This window comes from Calonectris borealis, chromosome 15, assembly GCF_964195595.1.
Source record: "Calonectris borealis chromosome 15, bCalBor7.hap1.2, whole genome shotgun sequence".
Taxonomy (NCBI): domain Eukaryota; kingdom Metazoa; phylum Chordata; class Aves; order Procellariiformes; family Procellariidae; genus Calonectris; species Calonectris borealis.
This window is the reverse complement of record NC_134326.1, coordinates 6,377,450-6,395,235: the sequence shown is the minus strand read 5'-3', so window position 1 is coordinate 6,395,235 and position 17,786 is coordinate 6,377,450. Positions and strand designations below refer to the sequence as shown.

General features: G+C 38.9%; 1 protein-coding gene across 1 annotated transcript in view; it reads right to left on the bottom strand.

The window, feature by feature from the left end:
• The window catches only part of SLIT3 (slit guidance ligand 3), a 533,309-nt gene that overhangs the window by 118,827 nt on the left and 396,696 nt on the right, over positions 1-17,786 (bottom strand). The window contains exons 15-16 of the mRNA XM_075164102.1: positions 7,750-7,900; positions 6,502-6,576 (exon numbers count right to left, since the gene is read on the bottom strand). Of these exons, the coding sequence (XP_075020203.1) occupies positions 6,502-6,576; positions 7,750-7,900 (226 nt within the window). The remainder of the gene's footprint in view (positions 1-6,501; positions 6,577-7,749; positions 7,901-17,786) is intronic.

The window sequence follows — 17,786 nt, the reverse complement described above, 5'->3', positions numbered from 1 at the left end:
CCATACAAAAGATTTGAAAATCCAAGATTAAATGCTATGGTGAAATCAAAGTTGCAAGGCAGAGAAAAGAGAAACTTCACAATAATAAATAGGTAAAGATGACACTGCTCTGCAATCCTGCTTGGGGTACTGTCAAAGCAGATGTTCTGCCAACTTGGATTTCTTTATTTGTCTTCCTGAATTAAAGCTTCCTATATCAGAATGCAACAAAAAAATAGGTAGATGACAGCAGTTATTCACTCAAAAAAAAAAGTATCCTCCTTAAAGTCTGACCTACTAGAATAAGAAACATGAGAAATTACATACTTTTCAGTCTAGAATTACCAGCAAAAATAATCAGCTGATACAAACCTTGAAAAATGAAAGCAGTGAAACTTTTGCCTGCTCTGCAACTCCGAGAGCTCTACTCCGTCCTTCCCAGCACTAAAAGAATCTTTCATATATGATCATAGCACTTGACAAGGAATTTTTTTTTTTTTATCAGAAAAAACTTCTGACAGACTTTACAGCAAACTCCCATTATAGAAAAGCCCCATTCCCTTGCAACGTTAAGCTTCTATAAGGAATTGTTCTTGAAATACTGGAAGACAGTGGAAAGGAAAATGAGTCTTGAGTATTTCCCAAGATACCTATCCCCTCTGGCAGGACCCAAATGGGAACCTGTAGTCAACCTGGTCACTCAAGAAAGGTTATTGTTTTGACTCCCTGATTTACCCTGGTGATAAAGTTTAATCCTATATCCAGACTTTTACTTTGGGCAAGAGGTCAAAAGAAATTTTCCGAAAACCTGGGTTTACTTTACGTGGGGCTGTGAATAGGAAATGAACAGATCTAAGAAGCTATCAAGGTGACATTGTTCACACAGCTCACTTTTCAGTCAGATTTTATTTACTTTATGGCTAAAGTTTATAATAATATTATTTCTGTTGATCTTATAACCAACACAGAACAAGCTGGATTCTATTCAGACTTAACAGAACCATTCATCCTGCTGTACCTGCTGGGTCAATTTTAACATTCCAGCATGCTATTCATTGCTGTGTTACCAACACACCTTCCCACAAGAACAACCACCAGAGCGCAGTCCAACTGCAAAGTCTCTGCTTGGTCTCACCTTGAACCTTGTAGTTTTATCATACAAACAGCTTGTTCTGAGTGGGGGTTTCCCTAGAGTATTTCTGTCTGTTGGTGATGTGTTTGGAATTTTTTAAGTATATGCTAGGAGGAAAACCCCAATACTGTTGCATTCTTCTGGAAGAAAGATGTTTGCTGAGAAGGTTTTACAGCTTTTACCAACAGTCTGGCTGGCTTTTATAGAGTGAGTTGCTTTCAGAAGCACAATGGCACTGAAAGTCTTAAATACTACAGACAGTGAAGTATACCAAGTGACACTCCTACATTCATTCAGCAGAGCAGACTGATGGCCTCACTGGAAAAAAAGGGAGGCACATGATGAGCCCAAATGCCATATACCACAACACTCTCTACAATATCATTTCCAGAAAATAAAGTCTGTTTCTGTATAACAAGTGACAGATGACTGCAACCTCAATTGCCACGGCAAAATTTATGCTTAGGGGAAAGAACAGCAGGTAACAGCTGTTTCCAAAAACTACTTTTACCTCCCCAAGAAACTTGAGATTCTGTTTTTTAAACTGACTTCTAGTCTGCAAATTTATCATGATTCAATTTTATTTTGCATGTAAAATGTGTTAAATCCTGGGCTGACACTCCATACAATTCAGTGTAGCAGAAATATTTACAGACAAATTAAGCCTCCCATTTCAGCAAGCAAGTGTATCTCCTTGCTCCCACTAAGTTAGGTATTTAGGGGTTTTGGAGCTTGACCCTGTCTGCCATGGCCAGAAGACCCCTCCATGCTCCCACTGTCATGAGAGTCCCCAAGCACTGGAGGGTTTTTTCGCCGATTAACAACTTGAGGTAGTCCCAGGGAGTCGTGGGGTCTCCAGTGTTCGATTCATGCTGAATTTGGTAGTTGCTGTGAGCAAAGAAATGCTCCCTTCCACAAAAGGCAAAACCTTACCTCTGTGAATGGTAGTGTTGCCCCTCACCCCTGCCTGATGTGCGATCTTGCTGTGTTGAGTGAGAAGATCTCCCACTGGCAACACACTCCTCTGTGAAAGGCAGAAGCTTCCAGCTCCCAGGGCTGGAGGGCAGCAGATTCTGGAGCCTTTCTATCTACAGGGGTAGGATACCCGCAAAAACCCAAGTCATGGAGCTGCTCCCATTCTTATGGAGGTCAGAAACGCACCCTTGTATTTCTCTTACACTTCAGGCAGATTCAAATTGCTCTTTTCTAACCACCCTGCAAAATACTAGCAACATAGTTCTTGGAGCCTGGAAGTCACAGCAATGTGACTTTAGCTTTCAGAGACAAGTCATACCTCTACACTTGCAGGAGGTAATATGGTAAGCATGCAATGAAAGCAACACAGAGTTCAAGGCATTTTGCAAAACCCACTGGAGAACCCAGTAAATTACTTCTGGACCTGGTTAGAGCTGTTCACAGGAATCTACATCAACCTTTTTATTCTACTGTGAAAAGCATTAAACATAAAGATGGATTAAAATTTAGGTTATGAAAGTAGCATTATGTATATGGAATTTTGCAGCTAATTATTGAACTTGATGTTTTTTAAAAACAAAAAGTCATATGCAGACACGTTAACCTTTTAAAAACCAGCAGGGTAATCTTAGCAATGTAATTCCTAAATAAAATGTGGCATAACTTCGCATTATGGGTCTGTGACCTTTACATTTCTGTATCAAAAATTCAATTTTGTTTTGCATTAAAATGTATTAAATCCTGGGCTCACGCATCATACAATAAGATTCAGCTTAGGAGGAATATTTACAGACAAATTACACCCCAAAAGCTAATTATATATTAGAAGTGGGATTGGCAGTACCACCTATTGCAAGGGTGGTCTGACACTTCCCATTTTTCTTAATGTTTACTTTATAACATTGGCAAGATTTAACAGAATGCACTGTCAGATGTCCTTTTCATGTTTAGAGGTAGATAATTTTTAGTTTTATTTTTCCTTTTTTAAATAAAAGAAGGAAATTCACCTATTCCAGGAAATAAAGCTATCCAAAATACCATTTCTCTCGTCTCTCAAAACTCTGATAATCTTTTTGTGAAAAGCCCAAAACACTCAAATAAATTCTGATTTCAAATTTGTTAATTGGTAACTAACACATGTAGGTGTTTTATTCGAAGGATACATCTTCCCTGTGAAAATCTCATAGGATTTGTCTGAATCCTTAGTCTTTAACAAAGAGATTTAAGATTCCTGCCACAATCCAAGAAGACCGCAAGACATATTTTTTGGAAAATTTTAATTTGAGGAACTAATTTTCCAGAGGTTTTTAACTTCAGATTCTTCTTCAGATGACATCTTCCCATGTCTCTCAAGACGGTGCAGGACACACAGCTACAGACTGTGCAGTTTGGGCCTGGGCACGTTTCTCTATCCCAGTATCTACTCTGCCAACTCCAGGCACTATTAGGAAGTAACGTCCTTGGCTGGATAGAGAGGGGGCTCCAGAGAGGTCTGTGAAGGCTATAAAAACAGCTCAAGGCAATGCAGTGGAGTAACTCTGCGTGAGGACTAGGAGGGGAGCCTGAGGGAGAAGAGTGGGAGTTCTGTCAGTGCCTAGAGAGAGAAGTAGACAAGAGGGACAGAACCCTGGCCTTACGCTGAGGCAAAACACGGTGAGCATAGAAACCACACTGAATCGGGAGATGAGGAACCTAGCAAGGGACTGGGACAAGAGTCCAAGTGAAAATTATTATGTGAATATATAATTAAAGACTATTTTCACATATACACACTGGAGCAACCCTAATACGTCAATGCCGAATCTATGAGACTGTGATACGCAACAACACACATACAGACATGGACAACCGACGGAGCTTGAGTGACAAAAGAACAAATGTGAGCATACACTTAGAACGCAAGTAAAATCTGAATCCTCCTTAAAGTCCAATTTACAGACCACCTCAGAGTGTTTATGTTATAAACCAAAGCTACACTTAAGCATAATGTAAGATGAGGAGGCACCAAGATGAAACACCCATCAAGAGGAAGGAAGAGCTTATTCCTCTGTCTCTGGAATTATGCGGGAGCTTTACTAATCACTGTGGAACTGAGGTACTCTTAAAGTAGTTTCTTTGCAAATTTCCTTGACACGGATCTGTCACTAGTCTTAAACTGAAGTGCAGGACAGTGAGAGGGCAATCATTCAAATGCCCATTCAGATATCCTGATTCCAGATATCCAGATTCATTTCAGAAGAAAGAGAATTACTAAATAAAGAAAAAAAGAAAAAAAGGTGATTTAGGCTAATGGCCTGCCACTGCAAAGCTCTGAACCGTTTTCTTAAGCCTAGGAAGCAATGCAGTTTCCCGACAAGATTCCTCCACCTGCTGTTTTCCTTTAACACTTGAACAGACAAGGAATATGATGAGACAGAGTCAATATTGCCAATCAAATAACAGTAAAAATTCTTGTCCCTTATACACACTAAAAAATGGGGGTTTGATCAATATTCTTCCTCCTTAATTTAATAGCAGCAGTAAGCAGTAAGACTTAATGAAGAGCACATGCATCACATTCCTGCCACACACAGAGCGCTGCTGCATTAGGGCCATTAGCAGCAGCAATCCTATCCACTGGTACTTCCTTACATTTCCCTTCTTGCATGACGGAGAGAGGCCTATTATTACCAGAAGGATACTTAGTAAAGGCCAAATAATAACACAGAAGGAAAGGGGTGTTTGTTTGCTTGTTTGTTTTTTCCTGGTATCCTGGTATTAGAAGTCTAATCTGGCTTTTTAAGGATCACGCTACTGAGTAAGGTTATGGTTGAAAAGTTGCTCCGCTTATATGAAAAAACACCCTTTTCAGAAAATCCCTTCATTCCAATTGAGATATTTCTTTACAACATCAGGTAGAACACAAGAAACTAGCTCAACTACAAAGATTACCTAAAGAGCCTCTGCTTGGAGGCTGCCACTAAAAAAAATCCATACGAAAGACACTTTTTATGAGGTGTATGGCACAACTATTTCTTTTTGCCATCCGTTTGAGCTGCAACGGTACACCTCAGTTTTCATTGCCTGCCAAGAACAGAGCAGAAAGATTTTTTGTTTCAGAGGAAACAAACTCTTAAAAAAACTCTCGTAACTGTTTCATGCTGCACTTATGCCCTGTCGAGGCATCCCTCCCACCTGACTAATTGATGGGAACAGGAAGGACGGCACCGTAACTTGCCTACAGTAAGTTTTAAATAAAATGAAAGAAATGATTCCAGCTATCACACCTCTCCAATTTTCAAAACATAAATTCTTAAGGTTTGATGAGGACAGACACCTTCCTATTTGTGTACACTTTTATATACCATGCATTTTTCATTCCCATTTACTACCTATTTGCATAGACAACAGAGCACTTCAACAATGTCAACAACTTTTTCTAAGTGCACTGTAGCTACAACTTAAGGATCATCCACAAAATACTAGGCTAATGTATATGATTAGTTCTCCAAGTCTCGTGGCCTGTACTTGCATAAACACAACCCCCACTCCCAAATCTGCATTGCTGCATCTGAAACTCTTGCAGAAATAAAACTGACATAAGAATCCCACTACAGTTATCTCCAAAGCCACTGAGATCTTACATGGATTCAAATGGCTAGGCTGCTCCAGATGGCAGAAACCACGTGAAATGAACGCAGAGCAGAAAGCTTGGTTGGCTGGTCTCCCTAAATTACCTTGACTCTAGCAATAAAATCTTACTAAAAGTAAACAGTTAAATGAGACATTAGCAATGGGGCCATAGGTTTAAAACTTTAAATAACTTCAGAAAGATCCATTTAGAAGACTATCAGGAGGTATCTAACATATTATCCTCTTTCCAAAACACAGCTCTTATTAAATATATACATTGTACAATGCCAGGACTCAGACTGTTAACAGAATTATACAGATATATTTGAATGACTGATTTAGCTAATTGATTCTCCTCTCTAAAACAATAATGATCAAAAGAACCTGCCTTGTAATCTATATCATGTAATATTATTTTCCTTTGACTATTTGAAACAATCACTCTAGTTGGTGTTGCGCAATATATTCAAAAGACAAAACCAAAATGCTAAATTTTGTAGCCATCTCTAACAATAAGCATACATCTGAATAAATTCTGGGACAGAACTCCCTTCAGCCTCCACAAGTCAAAGGCTTTAAGAAATATAGCCTAAAGAATACTGAAATGTCAGCCTAGGGATCTTCATCTGTCACTGTGGTTTAACTGGGCCTGTCCATCTAACAGGCAAGTCATTCAGTTTTCTTAAATTCACATTAAAAAAGCGATTTCTGCTCCTGCAATACTAAACTATAAAAAAATTATCCCTTCCTCCTTTATAATCCAAGGCAGCATGTATTCTAACAAGCAAGTGACTCAAACTTACATTTTTCTGAGGTTGGGCAATTTCTTGAAGAGTCCGATAGCTTCCAAAACAGAAATATCATTGTCATTCAAACGCCTGATAGGAACAAACAAAAAGACATTTAATACTTCACAGGTGTCTGTAGATGTATCTCTGTGACATACAGGGCTGCCACACAGAGAGCTATGACCTTTGTTAAGCAAGACACTATCTGCCATCTCTCAGACTCCTAGAGTGAAAAGAGTTTAGCTTTGAAGGAAAGGGAACATAGAAGACTATCTATAGAAAAAGCTTAGGATGCCTTTAAGAATGTAATGCCAGAGGACAGTGTCAGAATGCCTTCTTCCAATGCACAGGATAAGGGATTATTAACCTTAACCATTAAAAAGCCTGGTTTGCATGACTAAACCTCCCTGACGCATTCTGCTACAGAAGATGTGCAATTGGAGATGTGGTCTATGTAAACAGAAGGGATCTGATTTCAGACCCTTTCCCATCAAAGTCTACTGGGCTTCAAAATTAATGCAAAGGCCACTTTCTCTGGTTACACGTAGCTCCATTTTTGCTGTGTTTCTGGATGTCTCTCATATTTTTTTATCTTAGCTTCAGATCAACAATTTTATTGTTGGGGGTTCAAATAGAATACTTTAAGTACAATAAATAGAATACTAACACAAAAAGAGAATTGTGTTTGAAGGGGCTACTAATATAACAAAAGAACAAGATTCTTAAGTTAATAAGTAATAAACATATTTTCTCACACTCTTTTTAGGAGTATATTATGTTTATAATTCCTAAGAATCTCTAAAAGCAAATAAATTTCACAAAATCACTTATAGCTTAACAATACATTGGTTTTAGTGAGAGCCATTTCACCCAAGTAGCAGGCACTGCTGAGATGGAATGAGTTTCTGATCACAGATTTAACTCAAAAGGATTAATCCATTTCTTAAATAAAAATGACCAGATGCAAAGACAAAGGACTCAAAGGTAGAATGGAAAGGAACCATACAGCTTGGGCCACATAACAGGTCAACACTTCAAGACACACACAGGCAGCTGATGCACAGGGCCATGGCTCCTTTCCCATCCCCCCTTAGCATGAATGCTAAGGAAATAAGAGAGTGGTTAATAAAATTAACTTCCCCTTTTTCACACAGGGATTGAAGTACGAGGTGCCTTGAATTGGTCTGAGTCCCTTTTACAGCCTTTAAAACCTAGGAAAACCAACACACCCTGCTGAGTACATCTTGTAGAGCCAGCACTTACAGATCAGTAGTGTATTCAGGAAGGTGACTGGGTAATCGGGTGAGTTTTTGGTTAGAGCAGTCTACAATTGTTCCCTCGCAGCGACACTTCTCAGGACAGACAAGGTCCATGAAACACTTCCCGGTGAATTTACTTCTGTAATCCTCTGACCCTGCAATAGAAGGAAAATATATTCCAGCAAACAGCTCCTGATAACTGTAGCAGTCAGAGATTTTATGGAATCTATTCTCAACACTGCCTCCTGTCAGCTCCCAGCTCCTCCACACAATTTTAATACTTGCCAAAGATTTTTGTTCAGCAATTTTTCAAATTACTCCCAAGACTAGCCTCTGTTTTTCCACTCTTCCCTTGATAGATTAATTCCTTCCTAACAAGCCTACCTGTTAAGGTATTTCTTGAAGCACATCTAATCAGCTGTTGGAGTCTGCTTCAAAGGAGCTCCAGCAAAGTCATTTTTTCCCATTTGGAACTTAGTCCAGCAACAAGGAAAAGGGATCTCATGAAAGCAGGAGCTATCTTAGTGCATTCAAATGACAAAGGATTTTTAAAGATGTCATTAAAAAGCCCAAAATTTTCAGACCTCAGCTATTAAGAGTTATTTTTGAGAGCAATCTTTTATGAAAGAACCTTGTCAATTTTCCAACAATTAGATACCTTTATTAACTATGTTAAACAAACAGCAGAGGAAAGTAATAGCAGTTTAAATCATTTTCATTTTAATTAAGGAACGGGTAGACCATACTTAGTGAGAAGCACTCCCTAATGTACCATTATACCATGATTGCCAGACCTCTTTGACTAGGTTTTTGACCCGTTCTAATGAAATGCTTTTCCAATTAGGCTCAGTGAACTAATCTGTCTTTTTAAGGTTTGGTTTTTCTCTTTTAATAACAGCAGGTTGGAAACTTGATCTCTGTGCTTCAAGGAACCAGGAGTATTAATAAATGTGTATGTGAGCAAAGTGTTGCCAAGACCCTGCCATGCAATACCTGCCCACTCACTTCGTATTTCATAACGGAAGCACCAGAATTGTCTCAGGAACCTTGTGTAATGCCCAGTGATCATAACTACCAGGAGGTATTTTTTAACTTTTCGAGAGTTTTAAAAGTCAATTGGAAGGCTTTCTCAGGAATGATCTGAGCAAGTTCAGGTTTTAAGAACCTGAAAGCATCACTAGAAACTTAAACCTGAGCTGAAATTTGTTTTTAGAAACTTGATGACATTCTTCACCTGCTTCCCCTTGCCAGACTGATAAATACACCACTGCTCATTTTATGATCGCATATGATTTTCTGTAAGAAAAAAGAAGTCACCTAAACCCACTATTATTTTAATTTATGTTACACGTTACCTCCACAAGGGTGATGCAGTGAAAGCAAGCAATTCTGCAGGCAACCTAACGTTTTGATTCCACAGACACACTTCAGTTTAGTTTTGTAATTCCGAACTAGATTATAAGAAACATCACATATAGCTTTGTACATTATGCTTGTGTGGTGCTAAATACTTTGCAGGTTATCATGCTTATTGTAAATTACACATCTAAAGTGAGACTTGGCTACTGTTTTTTAGCTTGGCTGCACAGCACTTAAAATATTAGGACCACTGGGCATTTTAAAGTATTATAAAAATACACTCTAAGCCTTTCCCCACACCACCATCATTTAAACTCTTATCCTTTAAAAAAAAAACCCATCTGATTTCCAGTCCTAAAAATTCCAGGCTTAGTAATCAGGCTAAAATGAAAAGTGATGAGCATATTATGGCTTGATTACAAGAACATATAGCTTTTCTTTCTTAGGTCTATGAGACAGTACCTTTGGTTATGATTCCTTGGAAATAATGCCAACAGTTATGAGGACCAGAGTTTATTAAAACTGCTACAATTACAGTACGCCTTGAAAAACCCAGCAAAATTTTTCAGTGACCAGAAAGTGTCTTGGAAATCCCCAAATTAACCCTTGAAGAAGCACTTTAAATTTTCATTGTAAAAGCTTTCTTTGAAAGAACAATCACAAACGTTTGAAGTTACGCAGAGTAAATATTTATTAAGTATAATTTTTATTCTACTGGTAGATACAAGATTCATCTTCCCATGGGAAAAAAGAAGGATGGGAAAATAAGTGGAATGCTTTATAAAGGAGAAAAAGGGGTATATAACATTAGAGGGTGAAAATCAGGTTTTGGTTTTCTCTCAAGCTTCCTGGCAAAGTAAATAAAGTATATTTACCACATTTTGACTTAGCAGTCTCTTGATGACATACAACTTTCAACACTGCATCAGCTATAAGAAGTTGATCTTGCCTGGGCATCAGTCCGCTGCCTCCACGCGTGCAACAGGGGAAAGCCCTCTCAGCCCAGCAGGAGAGGAAGGGAACAAACACCACCTTCATACTTTTCTTTCTCAATAGCATGTATATGCTAAGCAAGTACTCAGTCATCCATTAGACTGTGAGACAGCAGGAATCACCTGCCAAAGACTAGATAAAATTTACTATTTGACCTGAGCCTTGAGATCACTTGGACAGGTGGCTGCTCTATTAAGATATTCCCATCTGGGATAGTAATGTGAAATTCAGCCATCTGCTTGCAGAACTATTTAAGTGCGTATATCCATTTCTACACACAGGCCTTTATCAGTGTACTACTGCAGGGCTCAGAGTGAACATGACAGGATTCAGGAAGTACAATTAACCATCACGTGCATGTAGTACTTCTTGCATGCTATAAAATCACCTGTGGAAAGCCATGGAAAAGAGATGCAGGACAGGCACAGAAGAAACACTTGGCTTCATTTTACTATTCCAGACCAGCCATTTGGTCATTTTATTATACCTGAAAGCATGTGTGCACTGTAGCTGAGAACTCTGTGAAGCTTGGCTGAATGTAAAACATGATCTGGGAGTTTCTAGTAATTTCCAAAATGAGAAAGAATTAAGTTTGCTGTAAAATGAGTAGCCAAGGCAACAGCAAGGCCTGTGTTTAACTGAGGGCAACTGTGTTTATATGAATTGCTAGTTACTCTGATAACATTTTCATTTCACAACCTATGTGACACTAATATCAGGTACCAGGGCATTGCAATTCCTCAGTATCACAAAACAAACACACATGCCATTCTACAAAACAGCAGTATTGAGATAAAGAAACACCACATTTCCAAGTACTCAAGAATTCTAGGTGCCTTTCTAATACCCACATGGAGAAATTAAGCAACAGACACAAATACCTTTTTGTCCTATTCTTTTTAAGCATTGTTTAGCAAACCTGATTTCAGTTTTTAAAACTTAGCTTTGCCCAAAGACTTAAAAGGAGTGCTGGATGATCTGTTCTGGAAAAAATCAAGCTGTCTTAACAGGGGCTTGATATATTCATTCTAGAAAAGATGGGTCCAGCTGCCTCAAATTTGGCACCAAAAATATGACCAGAGAGATCACTTGGTCTAAAACTTGGACAAAAAAATAGGAATCCCGACACTCACTTCTTCATGTAACCAGTAGATCACAATTCTCATAGGTTTTCAGGAAAAAAAGGAGGTACATTGTTTGCCATAATTTCACATCGGTAGTATTAATTCTTATCAGTAATTACAGAGAAAATCTAAGAACCTCAGATGTCCTTCTTCTGATGGCTCCACAACAGATACGTAACAAATTTGCAAGATGAGGCAGTATTTCTGTATAAGAAAACTTCTGTATAGGAGGCTCTCAAAGTCTTTTATGAATAGGCGTAATTATCTCTACTTTACATCGGGGGAAAGTTAGGCAGAAGTATGTTAAAGATCTTATCTAAGCTGTCAAAGCTAAAACTGCCCATTTGGGTATGCTGACTCAGCTTTGTGCTATGTAACTATTGGATAATACTGTTTTCATACAGGCCACGTTACCCATGTCATTTCAAGAGATAAAAGATAATGCTTTGCAGACTTCTCTGAAGTTCTTTTGCAGTATACTTCATTTTATTCATAATGAAATGCCAGCACATTAAGCTTGCTCGTATCAGGTCCAAAGTTACGTTAAGTAGCAGGCATCTTGTTACAGAAGCGTCATCCAAAGTGTACCTCAAGTAGGAGGACTCACTGGACAGCTCAAATAGAGAGATGTAGCTTACATTATTTATAAGGTAAGAAGACAAAAATTATTTTTCATCTCTGTAGGTATGGCTGGAATCACCCCTGAATCATATTAATCAACAGGATGCCTAACTTCTTCATTCTGAGAGCAATTAAACAGATTAATTACTTAGAAATGGTTATTCTGCATGCAAGCCCTCTGGAAAGTCTGTCACAAACATCACTAGGGCTCCCCCCTGCAGTGCCCGGGAGTCTGGTTAAGCAACACTTCACCTTTTTCATTTTTCCTGTGAGAAAAGGGGAATCTCTCACCTTTTGATGCTTCTGAAACCAGCAGAAGTATCCCAGCATGCCATGCGGCAGGGAGTATGCAGCCTTCCATGGTGCTTGACAGAACCATGTTCAATTTGTATTGTTCTACCACATGGTTAGATCAAGCACAAAGGAAAACCCCATGAACAGCCAGAGTCAGAGTTAGGCAGCGCCAAAGAGAGAAGAGCGTTGAGAGGAAGCAGCATGGAGAAGCACAAGCTGAAGGTTCACGGAGAGCTGCTCTCCACTCCACCCATGCAAAAAGGTGCTGGATACAAGAGGTCATCCTTTACGCTACAACTGCAGGAACACCCTGGAGCACAATTGGGGTTAGTGTACAAGAACAGAGCCCAGCCGAATTCCGAGACAGAACTAATATGATAGAAAATACTATCAAAGGACTGCAAACAGCTCCTTCCAGGAAGGATGTGCAACTTCCACCACATATTGAATGCCCAATCTGCGCTGCTCTTTATTAGCTACTTACTCTCTCCTGGTGTCTCCTTTCAGTATAAATGCCATTTTGGTTTGCTCCATTTATTTAAATGCAATCTTAGAAATATCGCAGCTCACATTAATAATATAGATTCTGAGCTGATGGCCACGCTCTGGCATTAAACGCTCCCCAAGCTCCCTTTGAGCCTGATTTCAGCTCCCAGTGGCCTTTCATGCTGGTGGCACTTACACTGACAATCTGTAATTACCACTGCTTTTTTTTTTTCCCCAACTGCACTTTACAGCAAGGTAGCACACATGCTCCTACAGATATATTAAGGCAAACAGAAGTATTTTGTTATTCTGTTTCTTGGCATAATATTTGTTGGGTTTTGTACATCATTTGCTGATGGAAGCATTCTCTCTTTCTGACATGCTGGATTATTTCAAGCAGCTTTACTTCTTGCAACTCATTCCTGCAACTTTGACATGTAAAGTAGGGCATTCAGTTTTGGCTTGACTGCTCCCACTGAAATAAAACTCCCATTGACTTTAATGTCTGCAGAGCTATGCCAGTGGAGAGTGCTTTTGAAAGTCACATCTCAAATGTTCTTGCAGGCTTCATGAACGAGAGAGGAAGTGGCTGTCCTCTACAACTGCTCAGAACATTTTGCTGAACTTCAGTGAAGGTCAATGCTTGTGCTTTTAAAAAAAATATCACTTTCCTTAGTAAGGGGTTTGCATTGCCCAAAGAACAAAGTCAGCATCAAGAAAATTATTCATTGCCTACATGAAGAACAATGCAAGTACTTGAGCAGAGATGACAGATAACACAGCAAGGGTCTCTGCTTCACCATTTTCCTATGAACCAGCATTAATTATGCAGAAAGTCAACACACCATTACTTGGGAACTCCAGAAAATAAGTACAGTGTTAACTGTGGCTTTGCATACAGCAATGAAAGTAAGACAATTTGATTTACTGTCTATCTTTACAATCTAAGAAAGAAACTAAAGCAGCTTTTTAGGGGAACCTAACACAATAAACCTTCAATCCCCACAAGCTGCCAAACTAGCCAGAGTCCTAACTGATACAAAAATTAGATTATTAATTTTCTTTTGTGACTCATGCAACATGGCACAACGAGGCATTAATTTTCTTCCATGATTCATTCAAAGTATGCATAACCCTGGTATCCACACCTCATTTATTTAGAAGTTACACCTATAACTAGCATTCCTGCCAATTATTTTGTATGGCTCTAGCGAAGAAGGATGCAGAGTTCCACATCCTTATTCCTACACTGGTTTAATAATGCAGCAGTTCTGGCATGGGCTCTTCAAATAAATTCATCCACAGTACTGTGTTAAGCAATGAGAAGTAATAGTTCATATCTTCCAAAGACTTTTATATTATATACTGATTTTCAGTGTTAAGTGGAATATCTGTAATAAACTTAGTAATTTCAGTGTCAATGAACTCTTTCAGTCCTACTGGAAACAAATGCAGTCAGAGCCCTGTAAATGTCTTCCTGAGAAACCCCTAGAGAATATTTTGAACAAGTCTCTATTCCTCTGCTGCACTAATTAAACACCGCTTACAATAACTGCCTAAGCTAATCATCAACTACAATGGACAAGAGGTACCAGCACACAAAGAAAAGTCTGCCAAAACCCTAATTTATGTCCCCAGAATACATGAGAGGCAAAATACTACACAGGCACATTCTGGCCTTTCTGCTTGTTGCAGACTATTGCAAAAAATGTGCAGGAACACAGCCACCTCCTCTTTTTTTTTTTGTTTTCTTTTTTTTTGACAAATAGGAAAGAAAACAACACGGAAGTACGCTATTTTGTAAATTGCATTTAAAAAAAAAAATTCCATAAGCCTTTGGATGTACATAAGATCATTCTGCATAAATGTTTGCAAAAAAAAAAAAAAGGTTGAAAAAGGAACGATCATATTTCCAGATATTTGCCAGTTTTGATGAAAAACTCCACCCTTTAGATATACGCTACCTACAAGCAGCATTGTATGGTTTGCTCTTAGTGTTAATTCACATCTGGTAATCCAAGATCTGTTTGTTTATCAGTCACTGAATCCGCAGTTTGCTAAGAATTTGTATATAGGACCCTATTTTTAACTGTCCCATCAAGCTGTAACACCTCAGGAGACTGCCGCAGTCTCAGAATAGTCAATGAATGAAATGAAATAAATGAAAATTTATTGTCAAATTGCAGGCTCAAACATTCTTGCACTGGTTTTAGCTGACTAGCTCTCTTCATGCCAATGCCTCTCCAGTGATTTTCTTTATCCTATTCAAGTGACCGCTATACACACAAAAAAGAGCTAACTTTGCATCTCTGGTAAGTTGCTCAGCTTAATCTCAACACATGCAATGGCGAAGTGAGAGAAGAGAACAAACTTTGTCCCACCTTAGTTTTTGAGGTATCTGAGTTACAAGAGTAATCACTCAGCTTTCTGCCATAGCTAATGAAGACACCTCCAGAGGACAACTCAGATCTCAAGTGAGGAATCTATATTGCTCTGTACTCTGCCTACATGGGGAATCTAGGACAACTGTTACTCGGATGCCTAAGTGATATGGATACACCTGTGACTGAACGTTCATTCTCCCTCTTTTCATTGCCTCTTTACTATAATTGCAAATAGGAATGTTGGCTGGTAACAAAGAAGTCCAGATGTTTCATTTTTTTGAAGACTACTTCAGCTTAAAAATAAAATGAGGCACAGCCTTAAAATAAACTTTTTAACTGGGACACGTCAATTTACTTTCTTATTAAGAACCATACTCTCTGCCAAACAGACCCACCAGCTCTATGTTAAGCTTATGCTTCCTTGAGTAAAATGGTTTCTATTCTGCCTACTTTCCCCCTACTGCAGTGCAGGAAACCTTCACCGTAGTGTTCATCATGAGTTAGTGAAGGGTTAGAGTAACTGACACAAATATTAACATAAAGATCTGAATTGCTATCAAAGATTTACAAAAAAAGGAGGGCTAGAATCATTATAAAGTACAGCCAAATTACTTTTTCAACAGGAACATTTCTACAGTACAAGGGAATTTAGCTCCATTACTATTAGTCATAGCAGTCGTGTTGTGTTCTCTAATGACTTCAACTTCAGAAAAATTTCATGCAAACCAAAGCTCAGATATACTCAGTTACAGTGTACGGTGAAGACTTCAGGTTCATAATTATGAATTCAGTCTAAGATTTAATCTGCAGATGGTTTGTTGCTGTTAAACAACATTCCATTCAGATAGAATTATTCTTATGCACAACAAACGCATATCCTCAGTTTTGCTATATTCAGAGTTTCTGAAGGTACTTTTGCTGAGTCTTTGTGTCTTTCAGGGGAAAAAAAAAAGTAGAACACACTGCATTTAACTGAATAAAACCAAAATAAAGCACACAAAAAACCCCCACAGAAAGAAATCTGAATGCAGTTAATTTTCCAGTTGTCCAGATCATAGGCAATGTACTCTGCTCAAGCAAATCCCTGGCGAGCAAAAGTGCTGGAGCTTGGCCTCAGACAAACGTGACCAGCCTTAGAGCATGTGCAGGCGCCTGTGCAGGACTGCCAATCCCCACCACTGCCACCTCCAGCACGGACAAACCTACAAGCTGTCAGGGCTTGGTGCATGCTCAGCAGGAGCTGCTGGAGATCAGCACGCTAAGGGCAGGCATAATCGCGAATCCCCGAGCACGTGCCACTGCAGCACTGTAACAAGGCAGTCAAGAGCAGGTAGATATCAGTGCTTTTCATCAAACAGAAAACGCTAAGGGCAGGAATATGAATACCTAGTCTGTAAATGACTATTTGCTTACTAAAAATGGAAGGAATTTGCAAAGTTGTCATCAGAGTGATTGGCAAATTATGGGAACAACTGAGAGTGTTTCAATCAGATAAATTATGTAAGATCTGGATTAAATTCATTTGCCTTTCATGACTTTTAAACACTGGTTGAGGAGTAATAATACATTGCAGCTTTCATTTTGAGAGCTCAAAGAGCTTAAATAATGTTTACATGTCGCTAAGAGCAGAGAAGGGGATAACCTAGGGAGACCAAGAGACAGGACACGTGTGAACTGGCGTAGGCAATGGACAACAAGCCCTGATGTGCAGCCTGTGTTCTCCTGGCTGGGAACACTCTGTCCGTTGCAGTTCCGTGCTTCTAAGGCTGAAACAACGCAGAGAAGAGAGAAGGAAATTTCAGGTGATCACAAATAATAGGAACTCTATTCCAAAGTAGCCAGGTAACCCAAGAAAGGTGAATATGTGTGAAGACAGAGACTGGAAAAGACACATAAAGAATTAGGAGGAAAACTGCAATTAGTAAGAAGAGTTTTTATCAAATGCCTTTGAAAATTATGAATGAACAAACAGCAACTACATTACTATCTAATAACAGGGTATCCCTGTCACATGAGATATGACACCAGCCCTAAATATGCAAGCTCTGGATACATATGTAGCATCAATCTGACTTTGATTTGGGTTGGGTTAACAAGAAGCAGTGTCCAAAAAGGAGAGAATTGTGCTGGCAGATGGTTCATCTTCCTCCTCCTATTATTCCCTGTGCTTTTGATTTGTACAGCACTATCTGGAACTGAACTAACTAATTAAAGTCAGTCAGAAACAATGTATGCCCCAATGCAGAAGGAAGCAGGAAGACAGGTTTACTTCATGGTATTGCAAATAGTAACCTTATTTCTAAGATTCTTATTTCTAAGAGTCAGAAGATAAAAAGCTTTTGTGATGCGATGCTCGTAGATATACATATGCTCTGATCATTATCAGAAATGGTTTGTGTAGGTGCAGGTTTGTGCAGGTGGAACTTCTGAAATACACAATATACTGAAAAACGCAAACATATCACACGGAAAAAAAAGATACACAGCTGAATACAAGGGCAGCTCTCCGCAAAAGCTATTTCATACACAGTGTCATACAGCAATCAAGGATCCTGCCAACTCTTGAAGTGACAATAAGCTACCACAGAGACAACACAATCTGCTCATAGATTCATTTCCCTTCCTTCTAAAGCCCAGTGCTGCTTTAGAAAACAAAACTGCTGTGTAGTGAACTTAATCAAATGCTATTGGGCAGAAGATTTTTGTTCTTTTTTCCCCCCTATTCCTACTAAGAATGGGAGCCTCCTGTGACCTAAGACTGGCAAGTACCATTGGATCCT